Genomic DNA, 27,314 nt, shown 5'->3' with positions numbered 1-27,314 from the left:
GAATAAATTACGCGGCAAATCGCATTACGTTCGAGAGTTCGGTAACGCCGTCCTCGTTAGCACGGCCAGGCGTTTAATGCAGCGGAAGTGCACGAAAGCGCACAGAGAGTTCCGCGAGCAGAGAGATGACGAGTGAAATGCGATTGTAAATGTTATCTCTCATATGTGGAAGTCGGCGCGGTGACGAAACGATCCTTTCAAAACGTGAAAGGAAGTCAATATTAATTGATGTAGAATTAACTATGTCTCTCTGGCCGGCGTTACGTCCGCGCTCCACCACCGCACTCCAAATGGGGTCACTCGGCGAACATAATGCAATTTTCATCGCAAGTCTTGCGTGCCGCGCACAGCTGGCTTAACGACGAAACGAAGCGGTAAATGCCCTTTTTTCGCCTACGGCGGGAAATGTTCCGCGACGAGAAAAGGTTACGTTGCAAAAATAGGTATTAGCCAAGGTACGTTAATTTTTGCATTGAAAGGAGGATAGTGACGCGCCCACCCCCTGGGGAGATACCGGCTCTCGGAGCCGTTTCCCGTCGTTAAGTACTTTATATCTCACTGATGAAAAACTCGTTTGCGCAACGCGGCCTTATGCGCGGCGCAAGCAGGCGCGCATTATGCGCGAGCAATTTGATGCAGAAATAAATAAAACATTAAACAGAGCGGCCTCTGGGCCGCTGGGGAAGGAGGGTAACCACACGAGTCATGCCGCGCGCACAATATGGACGGAATTATTAATTTAATCCCTCGCGCCCCGCGCCCTGTGTTATGCTATACAGTACTTACTTCCATTCAAATTATAATTTACATTAGCGACGTGCCGGCCGTCTCGCGGTTATCAATTTACTTACGCGCGTGTCGCGTCAGTCAGATGAGACTCTTAAAATGGCCGCACGCGCGCGCGAGAGTGTTGCCGATCGTGACAAGCTCTCGAACGAGATCTTCGCCATTGCCACTGATCGATAATTCGCTGATGTAATGGAAAATTTAATTCGCGCATAATTGGATATCAGCTCATCCCTCCCGCGTCTCGATTCCGTCGTTCCGTCGTGCGGAAATCCGTGTCGGCAGCATCCGAGATGGATCCACGATAGAGGACTCAAGCAAGGAATAAAGAGAAAGCGCCCGGTTAAATGAGATTTAAGAGCCTCGAGGAAAAAGTAACGAACGCGTCGCCCTGCCCAGGCCCATCGAACTTTATTGCTAGTCGGCAATACGTGTTATCGGAGATTCGCTTATCCGGGCTCGAGAGCGCGGCGGGAGTCGATTAATTTCGCGGGGCGGGCGGGGTGTCGGCGGCGGCGCCATCGGAAAATTTCCTAATTAGCCTTCATTATGCCGTGGGAGAGCGCGGGAGGTCGCAGATTGGCTTCCCGTTAGCGTAGTCGCGTCAAGATAAATATAAGATCTCCGAGGGTCGGCGGGGTAAGAATTAAGGACGTCGTGGTACCGCCGTCCTCTCGCTCCTCGTTTTCTGGGCCCTTGTACCTCAGCTGAGAACCGAAGGGAGTGAAGTATAAAGTAAATAGCCGTCACTAGCGATCGATGCCCGGGTATTACGAAATTCATCGATCCGGTTCGTGCTGACGGCGTCTCCACGTCCGGAAGCTATTAAACGAATCTCGATCACGGCTGACTTCGGCGAGCGATACCTGGTCGGCTTACCGTGATGACGATAATTCGGCCTGGCTCACGTCACCGATTGCATTCTATAGTGTATCAGGTACACTGCAACGGGAAACCGTCAATGTGCGGGATGAAAAGGTGAGGGAGACGCGGAGGCGGGATAAACGACGATCGATGAGTTGTATTAAGGGTGGATGGTTTATTTTTTTCTCCCTATATCGGATCTTTTCTAATTTTGTGGAATATCGCCCGACTCCCGATTATATCGGCAGTTGTTATTTATAACGCTGCAGCGAGCGGAGGAGCATGTGAGATATATCAGTGACTTCTCGTCTCGGACAATGTAATGTATTACGTTGCTCGAAATCTAACATTATTAATCTTCCCATTGGGTAACTGATAACATTCATTTACGATCTTCGTGCGCGGGATCTCGTGAAATTTCAGTTCAACTTTTCCCGAGAATGAGACTGCGCGGTTACGATAAGCTTTATTGATCATCGTGCAGTTTATCGGCCATTTGTATTTATAAGCTTATAAATGAGGTAATCTTTATATCGCTTCTCTCTCTCTCTCTCTCTCTTTCTTTCTCTCCTCGCGTGCGCGTAATCGTCACATAAATTTCTTGCGAACGATATGAATAACGAGTTCGCGCTCTTGGAAACGCTTAAAACCTTTGACGCGATCTCCGAGGAAAGTCGCGGATTTAAACAGTTCGAGGCTCTTACTTTCCGCTCGTCCGAGGACATTCTCATGCGGTTATAAACTAACAACTGAGTTAAATCGTCGCCGCGACAGTACGGATGCATATCGGCTGGCGTGAGTTTGCATGTCTGGCGCAACCGACTGTAACAACCAACGCCACCGCAGAATTTCAGTCCCGAGGGCTAACGCTAAACAAGTTTCTAACATAACATACATGTATAACTGCGCCAGTCGTGCCCGTTGATCGGTTATTCAATCAAGCTCTCTGTCCGAGAATATATAGCATGGCAAAACTCTAAGGGAGTCCGGCGCAAGCTGGCGCTCAAATTCAATTAGGAGCGGCAAGTAGCTCGTTTCCGTTATTTTACGCGCTCAAATTTACTCGGACGATGAAAGATCGCGATTTACATTTCAGCTCTCGTGCGGAGGTCCTTGATATAATTATGGATTTAACTTTATGAATCCCGCACTAAAGAGAAGGAAGCTTGAAACTCGAAAGAGAGAGAAAAAGAGACAGCGGAGCCGTATTCTGCGGCATTACGTTCTCGCTGGAAAGCTGCAGAGCTATGAAGTATACCCGCATGAGCGACCATACTTATCGCTACTTAGTCTCGACGCACGCTCTTTACGCATATTCCGAATAATACATTTTATAAGGTTCTCCAACGAAAATACGTTAAACTTCGAGTCGCCTAAGCGGCTTAGCCGATGTAAATAACTTAAACCACTTAAGATAACCGTGTGATCCTCTTATCGCGTGGGCAATTTTCATATTTCCTTTATTATCTCGCGCGAGTGTTGTAGCCCATTGTGGCAAGCTGCCGTCGCAAATCATGGTGTCACACGTGCGACTAGTCGTGATAACCCGGCATTAACTGGCGATAACCGTTACCGGGCCGTGGCGGCCCGGCGGAAAACGCGATCGCGCTTCCGCGGCACATCGGACTTTTACAACGTTTTTTCCTTCATCCCGTTTACGGGGGTTACGTCGCTTAAGGTAAGGCAAAGTTTCGACCTTAACGCGATACGGTGGACGAAATTACGGCGGTCTCGTATCAGCGATCACGCACCTTTTGCATTGCAAGCCGCGCCGGCTTGTATTAGCCCTCCCGGCGACCGGGACCGTTTAACCGGTAATCCGGCACGGAAGCAAATAAGTTGAAGTTCGCAAACTTGTCCCGTCGTGTAAACTTAAAGTACTTGGCCGAAACATTTAGGGGAGACACGCGCGCACCCGCGCGACGCCGACGACGACGTTATACGATAGAAAAGTTTCCGAAGGCGCCATCCTCGTATTTGGCTTGGAGCGTTTTCGTCGATGTATCCCGTTCGCTTGCTACGTATGAAGAGTAGATAGCCAGCCCTCTTGCTTCTGCTAAATTAGTGTTATTTGGGACTACGTTCGAACGCGCGCGAGCGACGTCAGCTCGTACTCAGCGCGGATTCAGAGCTTATGCGGATTAGGTGCCTTGTGCGCGGTGCATTGTTTTGCGTAATTCAATAATGATTAATCGAGAAATGTCGTTATTCCTCGTTAATGACTGTCGCATATCTTTCCATCACGCGATGTAAGTTCACGTCTGTAAAGGTACACTGACTAAAAGCTTGAAAAAAGTTCGAGTCTCTCCGGCTTCAGATAAAACAAAGATTGCACCGCTTATTATTTTTACGCTCTGCTCTCATCGTCGCTTTTCTCGCCTCACCCGAGATGGAGCCGAGAAAAATTGCGAAAAATTGAAGATACACTGAAGATAAGCAGAATGTACGTGTTTCACGTCGCCAGCTTTCGAGAGTGCATATTTTCGCGCGGTTATCGTATAATCGCCGAGATCTCGCAGTCGTAATATCGCACCGTTAAATATTCCGAACGTGAAACGATCGTCGCCGATCGTGCATGTTGCCGAATCAGAAAATGGCGGTCTTTGCTTCGCCGACTTTGCAAGAATACATTCGTGACACAACTAATGATAAAATAACATAAATGTAACGCACACATACCTTACGACAATCGTCATTCCATTGTCACTGCGTTTTCGATACGTCCGGTCGAATAACATATAACGCGAAATCCGCCGTGAAACTTCAATCGATGCACACACGCGAAAACGGAGCGGATCGGAATCGCGATTTTGGCGTAGAACAACGATTGCACGCGACGTTTTACGCGTCACGACGTGCGTGAGGCCTTTCACGAGACACTCGCGACGATCTTACGCGCGCGGCGCGAGATTGATTTCCGAACAATAATGATCGCGAGCATCGCGAGAAACACGGAGTAATTCGAATGCGAATCCGCGGTTCGCCGCGACACGTTGTCCAACTGACGCAATTCAAAGATCCATTGATACTCGCGCGTTCGAACAGGAACAGGGAATAACCAATCGCGTTACACGACTTGAGTACGGATGACCAAATCGAGCAACGCGATTGGTTATTTCCTGTTGCCCGTTGCCAACCTGTGTCTCCGACCTTAAGCCTATTACACAATGCAAAGGAACAGGCAACAACCAATACACGATTTGAGTACGGATGACCAAATTGAGCAACGCGATTGGTTATTTCCTGTTCCTGTTGCCAACCTTTGTCTCCGACCTACTCTCGACTCTCGACTGTGGCGCCTTCGTTGACGGAAATGGCAGCGCGGCCATAACTGAACCTCTTTACGTCGGATCCAGTCGCAGCACGTTGTCGGAATAGTAAGTACTTTGCGATTTTGTGAATTTTCGCGTACTTGATATGGATTTTATCAATTGTCGCAGACTTTGTTACGAGCGTCCAACGTCGCATTTCTCATTATTCGTTCCTCGCGAGATTCCGAATTGTCTGGTCTGCAAACAAAAGTGCGAGAAACAAGTGCAGGTTGCTACGCACGCAGGCGACCATGCGTCATCAATGTTGAGATTCGTCGGTTGTTCCAAATTTTAGTGTTTCTTGCTCACAATCGAATAATATTATTTTGTATAATATTTTCATAAAACGTGAGTTGCATTCCGTATTAGGTTATGTCTCGCGGTATTCTCGAGGAAACGCGACAGACGGAAACGTAACCTCGTTTCGTTGATTTTACTGATCTAACATTATCGAGTTTTTCCATTTTGTTTCAATCCAGATAAGCGACCATGCAGATCTTTGTGAAAACCCTCACGGGTAAGACCATTACCCTCGAGGTAGAGGCTTCCGATACCATTGAAAATGTGAAAGCCAAGATCCAGGACAAGGAGGGCATCCCCCCAGATCAGCAGCGGCTTATTTTTGCCGGCAAACAACTGGAAGATGGACGCACACTTTCGGATTACAATATCCAGAAAGGTAAAGATGACTTTATAAATGATACGTTTATATCAGTTGATTCGGCTGTCGAATGCGATGCAAAGCAATTTTGAGTTGGAGAAATAAAGAGCAGATTGTTGAAACGTGTGATTTCTGTTGACAGAATCTACTCTCCATCTTGTACTCCGTCTGCGAGGTGGTGTGATTGAGCCTACCCTTCGTATACTTGCACAAAAGTACAACTGCGACAAAATGATCTGCCGCAAGTGTTACGCTCGTCTTCACCCACGTGCAACCAACTGCCGTAAGAAGAAGTGTGGCCACACAAACAACATCCGACCCAAGAAGAAGCTGAAGTAGATTAAACACCCAACTTCCTTTTTCGTGTTGCGAAAATGGCATGTATATTTCTTACATCTAAATAAATGCAAACTGTAACTAAAGATTTGCTACTTCATCCTTTATTTCTTATAAATTAATAAAATAGATATTTACATCCATAATCCTTCACGTGTAAAACATAAACGGCAGGAAAAACCGCAAGTTAACGTTATATTAGTAATAATTTATTAAATTAATATATCAATATCATCTCTTGTTTCCGATATCCGAGTGTATAGAAATTCAGTTTATAAAACGTGGAATTACTTTGATGCTAACCGGAACATACACGTTCCATGAGCAATTTATGTTGACTGGCGTAAGTTTCGTATAAATTCATATCATTAGGATTTGGTACTGAACCACCCGCCTAAAAAAACACTTATTAGAAAATTTCACGAGTGATTTGCATCATATATAATAGAGTATCTATACGTACCGTGGCTCTCTTCACGTATTGTTCGTATATGCTTATGCTTGCGTCCTTAACAGTGGGTAATGTAATAATAGAAGCTGCAGATTCGGGAAAAGACGCTTGTTGGATGAGTTTTGAGCGCAATTTGGAGTGATCCATAGGATACGTTGCATTACGTCCTATCAAAACAAATCTAAAAAAGAAATGTTTATTTCATATAATTTTCCAAAGTAAAGGAAATTTTATTTTTTATGAAACTATTGATATTGTTACCTTTTATACACAATAATGTCGTTCCGTTTCGGATATTCCGGTTGAGTACCGTACACTTGCTTCATAGATGGGAATAATGATTCAAACGACATCAACTCCGAGCTATCTTTAGACGTGATTAGCTGGGAATCGTCCATTTGTTGATGGCTCTCGTCCTCATCCGAGCTCGAGTCCTCGCTTGAGCTGCGACATTTAATTTGATTCATTATAAAGACGTACGTAGAGCTCCGAGGTACGAAATCGAGATAATCTGATAACCCGTTTCGTACGCACCTCGCACTTGATGTCGTACTGCTCGTGCTGCTCTGGCCAGTCATCGATGGATTTTTCATATTTAAGTTTTTGCTGCCTGCACCTTCCCGCCGTCTGCCCGGTCGCACGCGAACGGCGAACGGGCTGTAGCACGTGGTGAAGTGCGGCATGAAATCTCTAACCGAGTGACTTATCTTGTACGCGTACAGCTCCGACAGCAAGGACAACTCGTACGGCCTGCAAACATTTGCGTAAAATTTTCCGCAAAACTATAGAGTGTAACAAGATATTGACTATCAGCTACCTATGATAGTCGTAGTAAACGTCGATCATTTCCTCCATCGAGCTTTGCACCTGTATCATTTCTGAACAAGACTTTGTTACCTCGTCGAGCGCGTAAGGAAGACACTTCGACACATTTGTGTCCCACCACTGTGTCAGAAGCTTCTTCTTGCGCGAATAGTGGCTGGCGGGTGGATGATGGAGATAATAGTCGGTCAAAAGTTCCCATATCGGTAGCTTGCCTTCCTCAGGAATGAACAATCCTGAGATATGTGAATAATACTTATGTGAATAATAACTGAGAATTTTTTCTGCAAGAATTATGTGCGCATTTATTTACCCAAAAACAAGTTAATCGTATGCTGCTTTTCTTGATCGCTGAATGTATTGCTGTAATATCTGCTCAAAGTTTGCATGATGTCGTTACCCTGGCTCGTCCACGGAGCAGTTTTTCTAAATCACAATAATCTCGTATGATTGACACCGTTTCGTTTGGATTAAAATATTCCAATGCGATTGGAATGCTCGCTCACCTGTACGTTTTAATCCTATGCACCAGCTGCGAGCCGCCGTACTGCAAAGCCAGCGTATCCCCGTGATCCTCGTACAGTTCCTCCAGCATTCTCACACAGTCGGAATCGAATTCGAGTTTGGGCGACTCCAGTACGCCCAACGCGCACAGTTGGAATCCCAAGGCACACTTGCCTATCGCGAACTGTGCCGTGTTGGTTCGATCCAAACAGTCGACGCAGTTCGTCCTGATGATTCCAGTTTGCACGGTTCCTCTCCTAGTGAAACACTCCCTCACTTTGCTCTCGATTTGACTCTCGTTCGTTCTACCGGCGTCCGCGTTTGAATCGAAATCACATGTGAAGCCGGATGTTAATCCATTGCAATCTGTCTTAGTCGAAGAGTTAACGGAGCTTCTGTCATTCAAATTAGACGACAGAGTCGAGGCCGAATTCGTCTTGTGAAGTTTCTTGGCATTATTACTTTGTGGTGAGAACAGATATCTCTGACTGTAGTAGGAATTGTGCGACTGGTAGATGCCAGTCTTCAGCACAGCGTTATAAGCGATGTTCGCTAGACGACCCATAACGTTCACTTCTTTCCTATAAAAAAAAAAGATGTACAATAGCGTCATATGTTACTTTATGATGTCTGAAAAGATTGTCGGATTATTATAGTATTTTGTCGAATTTTATGTTGATGAAGAAACTTGCCGTTTGCTCATTCGTGCCATATCGAAACTTATATATTGAATGTGATGCTCTGGTGGTAGAAATTGATTTAAATATTTCACAGCCATGCTTAATTCCTCGCTTAATGTACTTTCGTGCTTTTTCTTTTCTCGTTTCTTCACCAGATTTAATATTATTATCGGCGAACCGTATCTTCTTAACAGTTGATTAAAATGAGCTCCTAAAATGATTTTACTCACACTTACTGGACTTAGTAATCTCTCACACGAGGACTAAATTAACTACTGCAATCTTCGTATACCTGCAGTTTCTACGTAAGGATCGGACAAATCGCAAGTTATAGTCGGCTTTGGGACCATTTTGCTAACGTCCTGGCTCCAATGAGCGGGCACTGAACCACGCATTTGCACGAAAGAGCTGAAACGTCCTTTACCCAAAGAGCTCACGCCAGAGTCATGAACAATTTGTTCCGTTTCTACTTCATTCGCGACATCTCCCTACGTATATGTAAGCATTCATTAATTGCGGAATATTTCAGACACGCGTACGTTATACGCAGGTGCGCTTACGTCAAAATTTGCACCACGTTTTAGAAATCGTGTCCCCGCGTACTTGTTACTTCTTCTAGCAATAACGGTAACGTACATGGATCTGCCGAAAATGCTCACGTTCGATTGACCAATAAATCCATGTATTATGTACAGTATCCAGTCAGGGTGCAGATCTCTTTCTACAGGTTTTAAAAGGTGGGAGTTCCACACGAAACGGCGATGCGGATTGCTGCGTACACCGTAATCTACATACTTGTCGCCTTCGCTACAAACATACACGGTTTGATTACACTCAGCACTCATCTACAGCACGTACATGTATCTTTTTATATATTATATTCTACTGAGAAATAAACTCAACAAACGTGAGCACCGAAACTTGGGAACGTACCATTCGGCTCTCCAGTCTTTCCTGAGTGCCCACATGTTGAAAAAATCCTCAGAATCTTCCGAGTCCTCGGATTCCTTCGGACTAGCGGACGTATCGATAGGTATATCGGATTTGATGTGCCTCGGTGGTGCCATATTACTTTGGAAAGTGCGCGACATGTCATACGAGTAACTGAAGTAAAAGTTACTGCTGAGATCGATACTTTGAAACATCTTTACGTATCTCTGCTCGTCGGGATGAAAAATTCGTATGATATCGTTTGGTATGTATATCATCGAGGTATCTTCTATTTTATATATCGTGTGATGACCGATAACTGCAACCCGGCGACGTTTCGTAACCAGAATTATATAATATCCTTCCAAAAAACGCACGAAACCTGGTGTTACAGATATTTTATTCTAAATAAAATGTACTTTTCCGTCTAAAATGTACGTTCCATCTTAATTTATTATTTCTATTAATTCTTGGATGAGTTTAAAAATTGTTTCAATAGAGAATATTATGAATTTCGAAAAAATTATCGGCACAAGTATGGTGAATGGAAGTAGTGAAAAATAAACCGATTAATGTTTATAGCAGAAGATCGTCGCAATGTTTTAACTCATCCGGTCATTTTAACTTATTGAATATTCGTATTTTTGCATCGTATTTATAAAAGTCGATTAGCTTACTTGTATATTGTACTCTCGTAAGCGTTACTCATTTTTCTAACATATAGCGCCCGCACTATCTGGTGTGTAATACCCATGCATTCAGCCTAATTACATTGCGTATCAAGTGTCACAAATACACATAAGTGTATCACACCATGCACTAAGAAGATTATGTACATACCATGACGTATCATGACATCCGATCGTGAATATTAATTCTGTTAATTATCTAGTGCTTACTAATCGATTCACTTACAAATCGGATAACTTTGTGTCGCGTTACATCTAACGTAAATAATATTTTTCTGAAAAATAATCTTGAAAACGTAAATCCCACCGTGCTTAACGATTTCTACAGATAAGTGACTTGTGGATTCTTTCGATCACTAATTTTCCCGTTATGTAACAAAGTTATTCCGATCACGATATATCTACCTTCGGTGATTTTGCCGACAATTAGCTCATAGTTCCTTACCAAGGAGGGCAAAAGCTGGTATTAGCCTGGGGAAAGTATCTCTCTGCCACATGTTCTTCCAGGTGAATTTAGTTTGTGTCGGTTTGTGCAGTGGCTTTTGTGACTCTTGTTGCTCAGGCTCCTCTGATATTCCCGAACTGGGTGCAGGCTCATTATTATTCTTGCCTTTATTAGCAAGCAAATGTTAAGTAATGTTAAGCTAAGTCTCGTGTATAACACAATTGATAATAATTCCGATAAGATGCTTTTAGTGCGTACGATGTAATATTGAACGATATTAGTAGTAATGAGTGTAAGATAGTTGTTACAAGTCGTACCATGAATAAGGTAGCATGAGAGAGAGACGGAGGAGCCTAAGCTTCAACACTGTTATCATTAACATGGAATAACGACATGCATGTACATTAAAGATAATCATTTGATATATGTATCTAGTACGGAAGCTTGAACATGCAATTGATAATTATCTATCTATGAACAGATGGTTAGATGAGGATGCGCTTGATCTTACCAACAATTCCAAAGGCAGACACAACGCGTGCGACACCACCCGCATTGCTGCGTTGTCCAACTCGCGTTCGATTACCCATGTCTATCATGCTGACCAGACCTTTAATCTCGTCCTGAGTGTACTCTCTCTTGTCGTCCACCACAATCAGTTCTCTCGGCTCCATTCTGTCAATCTTCAGCACTCGGAAACGCGTCAGTGTATTGTTCGAGCCCATTAGATAAAACCGCTGTACAGAGAACATATAAATATCTATAATAGATGTATCAAGAAAATGAAAAACATAAACAAGAGTGAGTATAATTTAACTTACAGATTTCGTCTCGTACAGGGCAATCTTTTGTATGGAGGAAATGATCGGATGAAATACTACGGTCGATTTGCCTTGCTCCTCCATGCTGACTATTTCTTACTATTTTATCACGAGAGACACAAGTAACTTTCATGAGTTAACTGTCAAGTGCGTCAAGTGCATGTTCCATCAGCTGTCCGCCGCCATATGGAAAAGATGAGTTTCCCCCTCTACCGCTCGAAAATAAATAAGATGTTGATCTATTGTTGAGTCGCATCACTAGAAGTGAAAATCTGTCTAATTTATTATTTGAATAATACAAGTCACAAATACAAATTTATTGATCTGTCATTCTACAAACGTACAAATGAAAACTTTGTTCAAATCAATTTGCATTAACGAGAACTTTATTTATTCTGTAAGTAGTACTACTCGAAAATAAAACTATCTACCTCAAGTTTTGACCGAAGACAGTAGAGGTTCATAGCGGATATTTTAGGAACTAAAAAGTACAAATGCAAGACGAATTGCCATTCTATAGGCGTCTTGTATTTTCACGGTTAAATTCCCATTTTTTAGTAAAACTCCGCTACGAGTCTCCATTGTCTTTTGATTGAAAAATGAGATAATACATTCAGACAACATTAGGTCAGTAACAATTTTATTTTTAATTAATACAGTAGCGTAGTATTCAATAGTCTTCCATAATATTCAATAACGCAAATTAAAAAGTTCCTGTTTTAAAATAGTATAATTGTAAGGTCTATAATAAAAACGGTTTTATATATGTAATAGAAATTAAATATAAAGAATCTTTATTAAACTTCAATATCTAGTACAATTAACGTTCTATTTACATTATTATGAATCCATGATACTAGTATATAAATTAAATAATAAATAAATAAATAAATAAATAATTACTTCTTGATAATTATCACGATTAGTGCTCTCCTTTCGAAATGTTCGATTTAGAAAAACGGAAAATCATCTAATAAATGTATGGTGTAAAGAGGCACAAACTTCCTCGTCACCATGGACGTTTGTAATTTTTCTAAGTATATCCTTTTTAGTCGCCTTTTCTCAAACTTGCTACAATTTTCTTAATTTTTTTATTCTTTCTTTATTTCTTTATAATTTCTTTTCAGAGCTTTCTTGTATTTAAATGTGACTCAAAGTGTGTAAGCGATCCAAAACGGATATACTTGATCTGGCCTTCTTCTATATTGAACAAGTTTCCAATCTTTGATAACATGCACTTAATATCTCTGAGAACAATGTGAAGATCGGTACATGTTCATACTTCATACGTGATGAGTAGAACTGCCTGCAGACTATCAATACTATTGTAACATATTCGATGTTAATAACTTCCAAAGGTGTCCAAGTGTACATTACATTTTAGTGCACCATTTACGTTTCAGTCATTGTATCATGGATTAAATCTTATCTATTGTCCAAGGACAATTCGCGATTGACGATCTGCACAATGTCACGCTGGAAACAAACCCAAACGTATTTCCTTGTGCGAATTTCAGATATTTCCGTGTAACGAATGATCGTAACTTAAACGACAAAATCATATCGTTACTTTTGAGCAATTCAACGTTTGTTTCGGACTTTCCGTGTTACGTGACTTCGTATCACGTATCTGCAAGAAATGTTCGTAAGAAGAGCAGACATATAGATTTCTCGAAGCTATAGCTGCAAACTAATTGTTTGCGCAAAGAAGTCGTTCTCGTTTTAAAAAAATATACAAAATTCATGCGGTGTCATTATCATTTTCGGAACGATATGAATTAATATACAATTAATATACAATTAAACTCCCTTTGAGCGCCATAGCATTAAACGCAAAGAGACCATCGATGAAATTCATAATTTTGCGAATACGGTCGCAAATGTAAATTGTCAGCGAGTCCACGCTCGCTATAGCCACCAATTTGTGCATCTTTTGACAGGACTATCTCTGAACCTGTTTTTTACTCGTTAATTTTTGTAATCGCGCTTTCAGTCCGTGTGGATTTAATTTCACTCTCACGACATCGGACTTGTTCTCGAGTTTCTTACGAACTTCCTCCATTCGTTCCTTTCGTATCCGTTGTTGCTCCTTTTTCCAGATGTCCTGCAAAATGCGATCCGTATCGTCATTTGTTCACTCGCATCTGGACGCGGTATAAACTCATTGTGTAGATAAATACCTTAAAATCCTGGCAGAAAGCAAGCCATAGGTTGAAGAAATCGTAAGGCTCCGCGGTATCCAGAGTGGCACCTTTAGGGATAAATTGATAAAATCGCATCACTGCCTTGAACTTGTTTTTACCTTCTAATAACTCTTCCTTCTCGTTCGCCAATTCGATGCTCGCCCTCGTCACAAACGAGTTCACTTTCTTCTTGAATATTTTAGACGTATCCGGATCCGCTTCCACGATCGTATTACACTTTTGTGCGCATGCTGAAACAATTAATTTCATCTACAGAAATTAATAATCTCTTCCCATTTATATAAACTATATAAGTGGTAAACTTGCTTATCAGTTACGTATAATGTATATCATTTTTATAAAAAGTGAAAGAAGAAAAGGTCGCGAATGTCTCGTGCATATCAGATAAGAAATCTGATATTTGTAAGCCGAACGCATGATACAATCATATCAGTCTTTATCGATCTCTATCGAATTTTTTGAGCGCATAAGGTAACACCTCGGCGTTTCGCGAAATTATTATTCAAATTCTCGATATCAACAATATCAGCAGGATAAAACCTCACTCACCCTGCAGCTCCTTGTCTAATCTATCAAGTTCCTTGGCGATCTCATCAAATTTGATCGTAGACGCGGCCTCCACATCAGCCGGTTCAGGCACGGGTAGCGGTAACGGCTCCTCAAAATTGTGCTCCTTTTCCTGAGCCAACTTCGCGTTGACGACGTAGTGCAACAAAGTAACACCGGGCGTGTTGGACTTGACATCTTTCAACTTATTGAGGATCTCCAGACCGAAACCATCGGCCTGACCGCGCATCATGTTGCCACCGTTCATGTAATTGCCCAGGGTCAGTATAATGGCCAGTACTTTCTTCATAGACTCGGACTTGATCAAGAAATCGCAGGTGGTTCGTACGTTGTTCAGCTTATACGAAACCGACGAGATTGCGTCCTGGAACTCCGACTGCAGCATCAGACAGTCTATCCGTTCGGAGAAGTGCTTTATGCCGGCTAATCTCTTGAGAAATAATTCTGGTTGATCAAGAGGAATGTCCGGATTCTCTGATTCGTGAACTGCGATCTGCATGATCTCGTTTTCCGTCGGTTTCTGCCAAAGAAAAAGGAACGTCAAGTAAGTGGACGAATTTCTAATGGAGGAATCGATAGATCTGTGCGTTCTCCTCCGAGGAAGAAGAGAGAAAATGAGCCTACTGTTTACTCACGATTTCGTAGATTTGTTGCAACGCCTCCAGACTGATCACGCTTGTGTCCAAATTGTAGGCCGCGTTTTCGATCTCGCTGAAGTCAATGTGCAGACTCTTCTCGAGTATTCCTACCATCTTGGAGCGTTTCGAGTCCAATATCTTCGCCGGTTGGACCTTGGAGCTTTTGGGCGCCTCGTCTCTTTTTTTGGCCGGATTTTTCTGTCTCACCTGCCGTGAAAATAGATCGGCGAACTCTTTCATATTTATGTTCTCTTCCTCCATGAGCTCTAACCACAAAGGCACCTAAACAGAATAGTGTAATAAATAATATGCTAATCATCCTTGAAAGGAATCGCTGTTACATCATTATTACATTTCTTTATTGTAATCTTCGCGCGTTAGTTTTACCTGAGTTGGCGACTCTGTCGTGTCTGCGGAGACCTGACTGGTCGCAGTAACCGGCACTAAGATCCTGGTCCAGTAAAGCGGCTTCATCGGCACGTCGGGATTTAAAGCTTGCTTCCTCATAACTACGAAAGCAAGAAACTGTGTTACGCGGTGCAAATATCAGAATCTCGCATCGAGAGGTTTGTACGGTGTACCCTCGATTATTCGGGCTGATAAAGGTAATCGAGAGCACACTGCACTCTTGAAGTTGTGATACTTACTGGCTCTGCTCGGCGGATTCCACCCTCCGGCCGGTGGAGCGGGTAGAGGACTGGGTCCCATTGCACCTGGAGGTGGCGGAGGTGCCATAGGCGGTGGTGGCGGACCCGCACCTGATCCCCCAACGGGAGGAGGCGGTGGAGGAGGTATGCCACCTTGCATCGGCATACCTGGTAGCGGTGGTGGAGGCGGTGGACCATCCATGGAACCTTGCGATCCTCCAGGTAGCGGTGGAGGTGGTGGCGGCATTGCAGCACCTGTCGCAAGCGATGGTAGCGGGGGAGGAGGTGGTACCCCACACATCTTCAGCATCGGTGTAGGCGGCGGAGGTGGTGGTGGTATCGCGCTCATGATACGTTTTAAAGATTTACCCGTGATGCTTTGAGCGGGCATCGGTGGTGGTAGTGGCGGTGTTGGTATACCACTTTCAACGCTGTACACGGACGGCGTGGACGGAAACGGAGGCGGCAGCGGTGGCGGCGGCGGTGGTGGTGGCGGTATCGCACTTTCCAGAGGAGGCGGCGGCAATATCCCGCTGATGATACTTTGCATAGGAGGTGGCGGTGGCAAAGGTATCGTGCTCGTTGTTGTGCTCGGTATCGGGGTGGGTGGTGGCGGCGGTGGAGGAGGAGGTGGGGATGGAAATGTACTGGTGGAAGTTTGTGTCAGCACGGGCGGAAGTGGCGGTGACGGTATCCTAGAGACATCCGTCAAATCTGTCGACAACGCCGAGACCGTCTTCTCGGCAGGTCGCGACACTTCAAATTGCGCGAACGGAGAAGGTGGCGGCGGAGGCGGTGGGATAAAAGATTGCAACGAGGTCGTGGACATTGAGATGGACGTAGATCTGCTCTTCGAGACCGATTCCGGTGGCAACGGAGGTGTCGGACATGGCGCCAAGTCTTTGTTGGACTCATCTGTCTGATGCGACAGACGCGATCGACTCGCGGCCTTCTCGGATGACGTTTTATGGATGGAAGGAATCATGAGGGTCATCTTAGCGTCTTCGAGATCCGCGACGTCACTTTTGATCGACGAGCTTTTAGCATCACTAACATTCACGCTGTCCGTTTCACTGGCATTTCCGTCAACTGGCGATAAGCTTCTCGGTGAAATTTGAGTAGACTGATCCTTGGTGCTTATGTGCCGATTCGTAGATATCTCGTGCAGCCGTTTGATTTCATCTCTCAGCTTCTGCACCTCTTCCTCGTATCGATGATGTATATCCTCGGGCATGGAGTACTCGACGGAGGTTTGGCCCGATTCAGTTTCAGCTGGAAGAAGCCCATCTGCTAGCGCGCAGGTGTCTGTCCGATCTACCTGATTAGAAGTAAGATAAAACAATGCGTTCTAAATAATCACGACGGACACCAGGAGATTGATGGATCAGGATCTTACCACGGATATGACGTTTCTCTTCACACCTTTCAGCAGCGGAGAGATAGGCAGTTCTTGTTCTGAAAAATCCATTGACACGCGACCTTGTTAGACAATTATCGAAACACGATGAAACTGAACAAATAATTTTATCTAGACATCTTCTTTGATGTCACGTGTTGAAATAAAATACTGGATACCACACGAATCTCGACAAAAGTATATTAATCGCAAGTTTCTTTGCGACCGTTTTATCTTGACTTCAAGACGAGTCGTTCTATTTCTTGCCAAGTCCCATATTAGTAGCACTTATATCTTCATGAACTTACAATTCATCTTAATTAATGACGAGTGTTGTGACAGCAAGGTTCTCTTTATCGTCGCATAATTCTTATCTTGTTTAATTGCATAAAATCAGCGATTTCTCTAGAACTATCTTACCTCTCCATCGTTGCACCACTATTCAATTATCATAATTCAATTTGCAAATTTTATACACAAAATTAAGTAAATAATATATGAAACATATAATCAACTGCGGACGTTTCTGCAAATCATAATACCACGATACGTTACGAGCGATAAAAAGCGAACCTACTCCTCGTAGAAGGCCATCGATGAATGGTCGTTTTGTGTCGTTCGCCCTCCTCCTCATCGATTACAATTCTGCCGTGTCAATTCGATATCTGGTCTCACACGTAACGACGTGAACGCACGCAGCACACACAACGTACGAACGCATACTCGTCTTCTTCGCCCGATCGCTCTTCGATTTCGCGTCCATCCACCGTCAGACACTCGCGGAACGTTCTCGCGGTTGTCCCGCAGCCGTATTTTGCCGCGGTGCTCTGCAAGAAACTGTCGCATCTTGCTTACGGGCAAAGTAGAAGAAAGAGAGAGAGAGCGCGCGCTGACAATCTGGGCCACAAATCCCGCGAACGCCCCATCGATAAAACTTATCAGTAAACGAGAGCGTTCCACTCGTTTCATTCGCTTTTAACTTCGGCCGCGAACGGCGCGGATTATTTGGTGACCGTTTAAAAACGTTCAGTCGAGATGCCGCCGATGAAAGAGCACTGATCGATTATCTTTATTGGCCGGGCGATAGCTATCTATCCGATCTCGCGGTGCGATCCGCGATATTTTTCGCGATGGAGTGACGGTGCGAGTGTCTCGTGGAGAATTACGTCACCGTGAATAAAAGTAACCGGCCGTGTTTATCCTGCGTAACGTTATCGCACACCTTTTCTTCCGTCACGAGATAAGGTGCGCGTTAAACTTGAGCAATCACGATAGATTCTAGGTCGTGCGCTGACCTACACGCAGCCGTAGATGTCCCATCTCGCGCGCGAACCCTCTCCGTCCCAATTTTACGAGGAGCAAAGCTACACCGATATAAATTTCATGGATCGTCCTTGCTCGAGGAGCCTATCTCGAGCAGTTTTCTTGAAATAATCGATGAAACTGAATGCGAGATTGCATCGACGGCCTTCGTCGCAATCGGCTCTGGCTCTCTCACCTTCGAATTGTCTGTGACGATCCGTTTTCTGCGGAACGATGCTCTTGGAGTTTCGTCTTTTCTTGGCACTATTCCGATCCAGGGTCAGACTAGCCACTCTTCTCAACACCGTACCTTCGTTCACTGGAGACTCGTAGACACTGTGTCGTCTCCGTAGATTGTTCGTCTCCGGCTTCTGTCTCTTCTCGTTCAACGTTGCGCCTAAAAGTGAGATAGGTTTATCTACAACGTTCAATGTTAATAATGTGTTAAGCTCAACTACGCACACTGCGCTCTTTCTACGCAATACTGTCCGTATTAAAGATACAAATTGTATCTTTAATACAGACGTAAGTCTGTATTAACCGGTTCGCACTACGTATGCACGGAATACTGTACAAATTTTACATTGCTCATCGTGATCTTTTCAATTCGCTAACGATGAGTTTAATTATTTACAAAATTGCGTAGAAAAAGCGATAATGTATTCATAGTAGTAGAAACTTGAAATATTCCTCACTTATTCGGGGACTCATCACCGAGAGATGGATCTTTTTGTGTCTCGAGACCGTGAAGGGAGACGGTTTCTCCTGCTTGTTGCCGATCGTCTCCGGTTTCGGTGTCGACTGTGCCATCACTTCCGCTTTCACGGTCGTCACGACCGGGCTCGTGGTGAGTTCGCCGGGATCCGTGAAGACACTGTCGCTGGAGGACTCCTGGCTGGGCGGTGTCGGCATTTCCGTGACGACCAGACCCTTGTTGGCCAAACGCCATGAGTCGGTCACCAACAACGGCGGCAGGGTCTGTGGCGTCGTAGGGGTCTGCGCTGGTGTCGTCGTCGGCGTCGCGGTGCTCGGACGGAAAGTCTCCGTCGTGGTTACACATGGCTTCACTGTTGTTGCCGGCTCCTTGCGACATTCAGGCTCTACACTCTTCTGCGTGTCCTAATTACGAAGCAGTTTTATACCTCGACTGTGAGATTCACGCGATATGTATTTCCGTGACGCCGGAGATAGACGTGACGCGTAATATTTCCCCTACAATTCGATTGACAACCTCTTCTTCTCTACTTTATAGTTCTCGTGAAATGTATTGAACAATCACACAATGTGCGGAATGGATTATTTTGATTTTATTAAATTAACTTTCGATATACGGGATTAAATCGTGAAATACGTATTCCAGAATGTTTCCGAAAGAAGCTGATCGAGAATTGAGTAAGAAAAACGTGATAACGCAGTACCTTAGCCAGCAGGATCTTTGGTGGTTGCGGTGCCTGCCTCTTGGCGTATCCCGGCATCTTCTCGAAGCTGATCTTGATCGGCTCGCGAACGTCGTCGCGCCCATCGTGAACCTTGGTGACAGGTTGGTCCTGTTTCTGATCCTTCCTCTGATCCTCGAGCGTATCGAGCTCGTTCGTGGATGTGGTTGCCGGTGATGCTGGGGTTTCCTTCTTCCGCTGCTTCTTCTTGCCGTCGCTCTGCAGATTGCCCATCGTGGCAGATGATTGCTGGCCCAGGCTGTCTACGTTGCTCCAGGTGTAGAACAGTCGGATGTTGTTGACCCAAACGTGAAGGAAGTCCGACAGCTTTGATCGCGGCGGCCGCGCCTGGGCCGCGGCTGCGCCTTGACCATGGCGGGCGTGCATCCGTGGTCGATAATCGAGTGCTGCGACACTCGCGATCTCGGCCAAGTCGTCGTGCAGACGTGCTGCGAGAGCAGCCACGAAGGGAGACCGATCACCGATTGCGAGCTCGGTTGCTTGGCGTACTCGACTCGGATCAGCGATTTTACATCTTCGCAACTTGGTGCATCCGGGAGCACTCGCGTCAACGTTAACCTGGTGCCAGTTCTGATTTCACGTGATCGTTTCCGTCTACGCTGCGAATACAATATTGTTCCTCATAAACTTAACTCAAGCTTCATCAGGATTAGCTTAAAGGGAAGCGATTGACTTGGAGTTGGTTAATTATGTGTGCTTGATTCAGGCTTGATTTTGGCTGTACGAGATTGAAAATTTGGCAGTCTAGTTCTTCGTCGTGCATTCCGTTCGATGTCGGTATCAATCAAATCTGGGATCAATTCGCGGATCTAGTGTTAATGTGCGGAATGCAGATCTAGGATCGATACGTATGCGAAACGTATACATGACGCGGACATAAACGTAGACGAGAAAGCACGTGAATGGGTATCAGCCGAATCCGGTCGACCATGAATTACCTTGACGGCCAGAGGCCTCTTGGATTATCGTTGCGTAATTGGATATTGATAGCAGCAATATTAATAACCTGCTATCTGCACGGTAACCAAGCGATATAGCGTGCTATCGCTTCAACGCTCTGACTGAACGTGTCCATATACAGGGCATCGATTTGTTATTACTGGGGCACGTATATATATGTATACGTTAGTGTCACTGGCAGTTATTATTATCCCGAACTCCCGGGGTTGATCGCGTCGTACTTTTCCACCGAGAAACGAAAAAATGAGAGTGAAAATTTTCATTCACCGATCCGAATTGTAACGCGATTCTCGCAATCTCGCTTTCGCAGCGAGAAGCAACGAGATTCGATTGCATGCCGTTGCAACGTGACGTTTGGCGTAAATAATCGAGAGCAGGAAATGTGAAAATCCATTAGCAAAATTATATAATACGTTCTCTCTCCTACGAGATCAGACGCGTACATATGTGGAAATGGGCGTTACAGCATTCGAAAATATCGGACTTTTACCAAATCGAGAATGTACAGTTGTTGCTTGTGGTTATATCTCGATACATAATAAACACGATGCATAGATGAGGTGCGTACTTGAATCCGGAATATTTGTAGACCACAACTTTCCAAGTGCAAAAAAAGAAACAAAATTCCGCTGATCCTCGTTCGCCGGTCTAATGTATCGTGACAAATCGTCAACGCTTTGCTTTAAAAAAAGAAGATTCTCGTAGAAAACATGTGTTCCGAGACTGGATGCGATTTAGCACTCAGATTGCAATTAGCACAACACTAGTGTTTTACTCCATACAGTGTTTGTCACGATTGACAGGCGTGTTATCGCGTTCATTGTGCGTCTTTTCTTCGGCTGTCCGTGATCTTGATAGTATATCTTGAAATCTTGAATATCGCGTGTTCCGTTCCTCGTTCGAAACGCGTATCCGGTTAGCAACACATTCGACACCCGTACGAGTTTCTCACGGAAGACGTGGTACGATATATGATGTCCCTCAAGTACCGAACTTTGAAACTCAAACTTGGAAATAGCACTTTGTCGCGCCATGTGGTGACATCGGTCACGCGACTGGGGAACGCGGTACCACTCAAAGTTATAGCACAGGTTGTTGCTTCTTATTGTGCCTCGGGAAATCAATTTCGGCGGATATTTCAAGGACGAGAGGATACTACAGGTGTATATGGAACAATACAGAAATATTCGTTCGAATAAACTTCAAAAGCGATTCAAAACAGCGGAGCACCTTTAATAAATCATTAATCAAACACATCGCGACAGTTAGTCATTTACAAATTGCACGCGCAATCAATTTTCTAGACATTCTATCATTTTTAATCTGGCTCTATTATCAATCTCGTTTTCGCTTTCTAGAATCTAGTAGAGCGATTATTATTTCGTTCACGTAGTGTATCGAAGTAAAATAAGACTTTTCATTATATCTGAATATTGAATTAAATTCTTAAGATGGCAATCTTGTCTCACATCTGATCACGCAGGGCATTGACATAATGCAAGAATTGAGTAGCACGTTACTCAACAATCAAGCTTTGTCTACCATCATTATGCATAATGAACCAGGTGCTCGCGGTTTAACCGAGAAAGGAGAACCTCAACGCGTTACGATGTAACAACAGTCCCGTAACGTTACATAACGATCTTAACGGATTAACATCACCGGCAGAGAATCGGAGATGTTGCTCGGCGCGGGAGGATCGTTACGCGCGTCGGCGCCGCTATTGTTTATTTCATTATGCGAAATGCGTACCGCGTAATTTGCCGCGCGATGCGGAGGAACACGCGTCACGCATCGAGAGCTTTATCCTCTTACCTGATTTTCACACGTTTTGACAGCACCATCAGCACACCGCACGTTGCACCGTGCGACTCGCGCGTGCCACTGAAAACCTGCATCTCACCCCTTATCGATTGTACCTGGTGATGTAGCAACAGCCCGCGCATTTTTCACCGACCGCCGTCACTGTAAAATACCGCCTCGGTGGTTTCCGAGGAGAACATGCGGATATCGTGCACAAGGCAGAAAGCCACCGTGCATTTTATCGAGCACCGAGGCAGTGGGAGGAAGCCCCGCCGGCGTCGACGGCGCAAGCTCGCGCCCTCGAGCCCTCGGAGGTCGATGTCTCGATGTCGAGGTCGAGGTAGGTACGGCTAGTCTCGTCGATAGTTTGTTACCGCCGTGATATAAATCGCACGCGGGAATCTGGGATCCCGGGTACTCATAAATCCCGATTGTTCCGCGGCGACTCGCGTTCGAAACTCGCGAAAATATCGAAACACCCCTAAAGTATAAAAACATACAAAGCATAAAAATTATGATGGAGAATCGAGATTGAACGTATACCTCGGATCGACGCGAGCAAGAGCAAGTTTTCTTTTTCGCCGAAACTTTCTCGACGAGCGTAGATTTTGATTCCACGCGAGGAAGATGGAACGATGCGAGGAAAAGGAAGAAAACGAGGGGGAAAAATGCAAAGATGCCAGATCGTCGCTTCATCGTTTATTTTATATTGCAACATAAAATTTGTACAAATAATAATTCATCATAATATCGTAACTATGTTGGATAATAATTAATATACGAATTTCTCGTGGGTGCACGCGCGGGCGCGCACGTGCGAGCGATTTAACACACGCGCTACCGATTTAATATTGCGAGCAGCCGCGCAGAAACGCGCACGGCAACGCGGGGCGCACCAGATCATCAAGAAAGTCAGCCGATCTTGGATCTCGGATGAGGTGAGCCTCCAAATCGGCTAAAAGACCCTCCTGAGGATCCGGTATCATCCTAGCCGGCATCCGGCACTCGTAGGCATTCGCTTCCGCTCGAGGTTCCTTCGTTCGCTCCCGGACATCCGTTTACGTACATATACTCATGGGGTGGCGGACGACCCCCTTTCCTCGACGGGATAAATCGATCGTCTCTCCCGCTCGGGGGTCCTGCGATCCTAATTAATAGTTGAGAAAAACGTGTATTCTCGTATTTACATCTACTTCGGCGAGCGACGTTACTCGAGAAACCTCTACAACTTAGCTGCTCGTCGTCGTTACATAATTATTTCCTTACAACGTAACATTTCTTCTGCTTTCCCATTACACGCACATCTCGACATTTCCTCGCACACGCATAATTTTCACGCTCTCTCTTTTTCACTTTCGCACACGCTCTGTTTCTCTCTTTCTCTGTTGACTATGTATACATTATATGTACAAAACTTCAATGTAATTCTCGTTCTCTTCGCGCATAAGGTAGCGAAAATCGATCGAACACGGTCTTGTTGGCGTTCTTGGATCCGTTAATCCTACATACGCGTGTTTTAACGTACATGTACGCTCTACGATTTCGTTGTGCAAAAATATGTCGACTACGCTTTCTTCGTTCCTTTTCCCGTATCCGGCAGTGTTCTGTTCTCCTCGTTAAAATTTACGTGACATTTGAATCGAGGCCGCAACCGTGGCTACGCAAGGATACACACTCGTGTCCTCTGAATAATTCTGCCGAAACGAGCAAACCCTGCTTATGTTGAATATCGTCGCTTCAAGACGCAGTAACGTCCAACGTTGACGCTCTTAACTTTCGCTCTATGAAAGACATGGAAGTAGGAGATTTTCGGCTTTTTTTTACACATCGATCATCGGTGAACCATTTCGCAGTAACGAGACCAAGTTAGATAAACCGAAGTGAAGAGGATTCAATGATACATTGGTGAATAAAGATTAAGTCTATAATCAACAGAACTCAATGCAAAAATAAAAAAATAATAAGGAAAAAACAAAATATCTCTACGAAACTCGCTCGTAAAAGATATCTATGTCGGAGAGATCGACTATCGGAGGCGAAGAAATAAAAAGCGAATTAACGTACCGCCGAGCGCGGGCAGTTCGACCGCGACGTCACGCTTGCGATAAATATTATACAATCGTATTTCATTAGCGCAGTAATCAGCGAACGAGATTGTACGTCCAACAAGACTCGTTACGATCGCGTAGTACGTGCAGCACGACATTGTGTGTGTTCGGTGGAATTATGTTTAAAATATTTGTTCCTAATTGCGCCTACACGTCGTGACACACGAGACTAATGGCCATACAGAGCCGCGGCGTTAGCGCAATCGCAACGGCCGAGATGCGATCGTCCGACCACGATGTCTCCGAGATTGCATTACGAGCAAATGAGATCACAAACGATGCGCGAACGAACGCGCGGCCAGGGGCTCACCGCCTTTTTTACAGCTCGCGCGAAGACGTAAAAATACGACGGGACGATTTGCAGTAATTTGCAGGAAACGGAGGGAACGCGGAAACGCCGACTGATGAAATCAAGCAATACGCAATACTTCGCATTCCGTCTCGCAGCGTAAAACCGGCCATTTTGTGATTTATAACGTCGGCAACTTTCCCGGAGAACCGCGACAGAAAGATAAAAAAAGAAATAGACATACATATGTGCATTTTGTCTCAACGTGAAAGAGCCGATAAAGCGCATTATACTCCCGCGTTTATGTGTCGTATTTTTACGTCTTGTCGCGAGAGAACGGTGTCTGGCCGGCAGCCGATCGCTGATACAAAAATAAAAAACTGGGGGACAAAAAAGGGAGGAGGATAGTAAAATTCAACAAACGGCGCTCCACGTAATAATAATCTCCGCACACCGCGAGAATAAAACTACGAAAACCGAGTGACGCGTAGAATCCGTACGAACATAAGAAGTGTCTATTATACACATTTAGGGCGTATCTAACGTTAGTCCGGAATATCGCGGGTTGAAACAGCGAAGTTCGTTGTCGCAGTGCTTTCGTTTACGGAAATGCAGGCTCCCTCCTGCGCTCGTCGCGTCCCTCGTGACTTAATCGAGCGGGGAATACGATTATTACAGAACCGGCGCATCCATCCACGAGCTTGTCGCGTCGTTAAGTACTTTAGGGAACCTACTCGGATATTTACAGTTGTGTGACAAACGCTCGACGTCATCTTACTCGAGCGACGCGACAGTCCAGAGGTCTTCAAGAGACACCCAAGAGACTTGGATGTCTCTTGAAAATCCGCTTTTCGAGCACTCGCGTCGCTCGAGAGCTCCGTCACAAGGTGGACTACGTGGAAATCATTCGTCCCGCTGATTTCAGCCCTTACAACAGTCGTCCTCTCGATCAAACTCGTTCTCCGCGCGCAAGAATACATCTCTTACTTAGAAACGCTACGACTATGGTACTTACAAGACCGATGGCGTTACAATCTCACCCCACGATCATTATACAATATTTATATATATAATATCTCCGATTACGCGGTTACAGGAATCCGCGATCGCTTTTGTCATTCGAAGAGACGGCGTCGTCCACACAGTCGTGTATAAAAGTATAAAATGCATCGAGCGCCGTATTGAGTGGCCACCGTGATCAAACGTGATCAGACAGCTTCTGCGCGTCACCGACTCGCGAGACTTCACCGACCTTTCCCCATCGTTCCTGAAGTATCTTCTCGTTTGTACGCACGGTGTTCTTTCCTGCGTGAAGTGGCCGGAAATTAAAGTGTCCTAATAAACGCCGTGTTCCTGGCAAGTGCTCGTGGACACAGTCCCACGAGGAGTACGCGCGTCCCCTGTGAATACGCCCGATGGGGAGAAGACTCGCAATTATGCGGGAGATAGAGATAAACGCAATAAAAAGTAACGAGCGACGCGATAAAATTCAACAAGATAAATTGTACAATAAATGCATTGGGGAATTTTTGTCGTGGGCCGCATCAAGGTTGACGAATCACGCAACAGTGATCGACGCGTTGAATCCGGGATGGCAGTTAATTATCTTATTATAAGATCGACAGCATCGTTAAGTATCCACGTAATAACCGAATTCAAAGCGCCAATAATAACATTCAATCAGTTTTGAACGGCTTAACATTAGACAGATCTGGGCATTACGAGATTCTTGTGACGAAAGTTTTTGAGAGGAAAAGATACGCAAAATAAAATAAAATATAATATTTCAAATGATAAATTTCTTAAAAAGTTCTTCCTTCTTGATCGCCTAATGAGCGAAATATCGGCAGAGGTGGATAAACTAAGTCGAGAAATACGAGGAAGGGCGATGTCACGCGCAGGATACATCGCCCTCCTTGTCGACGCTTGGTAATTCCTCGGGAGACCGTATCGTTCACCGGCACGCGCACATACTGATGTATCATCGCGCGCGAATCATTGCACTTTCACAACTGTTCCGACAGAATGATCACTCTGAGCGTCTGGACATTATCGTTGTCGAGAAGCTTGTTGGACCCTTTGAACGACACTTTATCCTCTTCGAGGCTCTCAACGGTCGTGTGTTCGCATCCTTCCGCCTCGGCACGTTCCTCTCCCGGCAGATCGTTCTCCTGTTCCGCGCTTCCCTTCGCGAGTAGCAGCGATTCACGAGGCGTTTTGATCTTGTCGATCACCGACTCGCCTGAATCGGTCGACGCCGGATCGAGCTTGCCCTTGGAGCATCCCGAATACTTCGGACTGTGCGGCGGCTTGGCAAGTTTCCTAGGAATAACGTTGGCGGAGGTGTACTTTGCGGCGAACTCCGGGGACTTTTGATTCCGCGGTAGCGCCGAGTCCGCGTCCGCGCGTCGACCTGACAGTGGCGATACTCTCGGCGGATCGCTTCTGAGACGACGCAGGGAAAGGCCGGGCGAGAACGGCAAGTGCGATAGCCTCTCCGCTGCTTTGGAAACGTCGTATCGCGTACGTGGACTTCCGGTTAGCACCATGACGTCTGCGGAACGGACCCGCGCGTCGACTTCGTCCGGGCAAGCCTGCCCCTCCAAGGACGACGGCCGTTCCAGCAAGCAGCCGCCCTCGAAA

General features: G+C 45.1%; 3 protein-coding genes across 7 annotated transcripts; 1 reads left to right on the top strand and 2 right to left on the bottom strand.

The window, feature by feature from the left end:
- The first annotated feature begins 4,918 nt into the window (after positions 1-4,918).
- Positions 4,919-6,044, top strand: LOC105274524 (ubiquitin-60S ribosomal protein L40). Its single transcript, XM_011330786.2, has 3 exons — positions 4,919-5,027; positions 5,441-5,640; positions 5,765-6,044. The coding sequence occupies exons 2-3, from the start codon at positions 5,451-5,453 to the stop codon at positions 5,959-5,961; spliced, it is 387 nt and encodes a 128-aa protein (XP_011329088.1). The 5' UTR covers positions 4,919-5,027; positions 5,441-5,450; the 3' UTR covers positions 5,962-6,044.
- Positions 6,045-6,046: 2 nt separating this feature from the next.
- Positions 6,047-11,694, bottom strand: LOC105288189 (polyphosphoinositide phosphatase). Of its 4 annotated transcripts, XM_011354292.3 has the most exons (14): positions 11,301-11,384; positions 10,991-11,216; positions 10,480-10,644; positions 9,349-9,727; positions 8,976-9,222; positions 8,708-8,903; positions 8,428-8,626; positions 7,738-8,316; positions 7,545-7,657; positions 7,227-7,467; positions 6,944-7,159; positions 6,671-6,853; positions 6,422-6,590; positions 6,047-6,352 (listed from the first exon to the last, which is right to left on the bottom strand). In XM_011354292.3, the coding sequence occupies exons 1-14, from the start codon at positions 11,382-11,384 to the stop codon at positions 6,257-6,259; spliced, it is 3,093 nt and encodes a 1,030-aa protein (XP_011352594.1). In that variant the 3' UTR covers positions 6,047-6,256. The 4 variants fall into 4 exon arrangements, with proteins under 4 accessions (XP_011352594.1, XP_011328875.1, XP_026824508.1 ...); XM_011330573.3 differs by lacking the exon at positions 10,480-10,644 and having other exon boundaries at positions 11,301-11,684; XM_026968707.1 differs by lacking the exon at positions 11,301-11,384 and having other exon boundaries at positions 10,480-10,616; positions 10,991-11,101.
- Positions 11,695-11,923: 229 nt separating this feature from the next.
- Positions 11,924-22,855, bottom strand: LOC105274599 (formin-2). Of its 2 annotated transcripts, none has more exons than XM_020030676.2 (11): positions 22,287-22,855; positions 19,473-20,110; positions 18,750-19,173; positions 18,251-18,451; positions 16,753-16,811; positions 15,357-16,674; positions 15,097-15,218; positions 14,707-14,991; positions 14,054-14,591; positions 13,481-13,734; positions 11,924-13,404 (listed from the first exon to the last, which is right to left on the bottom strand). In XM_020030676.2, the coding sequence occupies exons 2-11, from the start codon at positions 19,875-19,877 to the stop codon at positions 13,243-13,245; spliced, it is 3,768 nt and encodes a 1,255-aa protein (XP_019886235.2). In that variant the 5' UTR covers positions 19,878-20,110; positions 22,287-22,855; the 3' UTR covers positions 11,924-13,242. The 2 variants fall into 2 exon arrangements, with proteins under 2 accessions (XP_019886235.2, XP_011329209.2); XM_011330907.3 differs by lacking the exon at positions 22,287-22,855 and having other exon boundaries at positions 13,481-13,551; positions 13,603-13,734; positions 19,473-21,035.
- Between the last annotated feature and the right edge of the window lie 4,459 nt (positions 22,856-27,314).

The sequence above is a fragment of the Ooceraea biroi genome, chromosome 3 (genome assembly GCF_003672135.1).
Source record: "Ooceraea biroi isolate clonal line C1 chromosome 3, Obir_v5.4, whole genome shotgun sequence".
NCBI lineage: Eukaryota > Metazoa > Arthropoda > Insecta > Hymenoptera > Formicidae > Ooceraea > Ooceraea biroi.
Note: the sequence above shows the minus strand (reverse complement) of the source record. Positions and strands in the feature narration are given on the sequence as shown.

Bases quoted from the DNA above. Each gene is read 5' to 3' on its own strand.
- LOC105274524 (XM_011330786.2), top strand. From the start codon at position 5,451: ATGCAGATCTTTGTGAAAACCCTCACGGGTAAGACCATTACCCTCGAG. The intron at 5,641-5,764 runs GTAAAGATGACT...TTCTGTTGACAG, and splicing joins GGATTACAATATCCAGAAAG to AATCTACTCTCCATCTTGTA.
- LOC105274599 (XM_020030676.2), bottom strand. From the start codon at position 19,877: ATGCACGCCCGCCATGGTCAAGGCGCAGCCGCGGCCCAGGCGCGGCCG. The intron at 14,992-15,096 runs GTAAAACTAACG...TATTCTGTTTAG, and splicing joins CGACAGAGTCGCCAACTCAG to GTGCCTTTGTGGTTAGAGCT. The intron at 14,592-14,706 runs GTGAGTAAACAG...TTTCTTTGGCAG, and splicing joins TGCAACAAATCTACGAAATC to AAACCGACGGAAAACGAGAT.
- LOC105288189 (XM_011354292.3), bottom strand. From the start codon at position 11,384: ATGGAGGAGCAAGGCAAATCGACCGTAGTATTTCATCCGATCATTTCC. The intron at 7,160-7,226 runs GTAGCTGATAGT...AAATGTTTGCAG, and splicing joins GTTTACTACGACTATCATAG to GCCGTACGAGTTGTCCTTGC. The intron at 6,591-6,670 runs GTAACAATATCA...TTTCTTTTTTAG, and splicing joins GACATTATTGTGTATAAAAG to ATTTGTTTTGATAGGACGTA.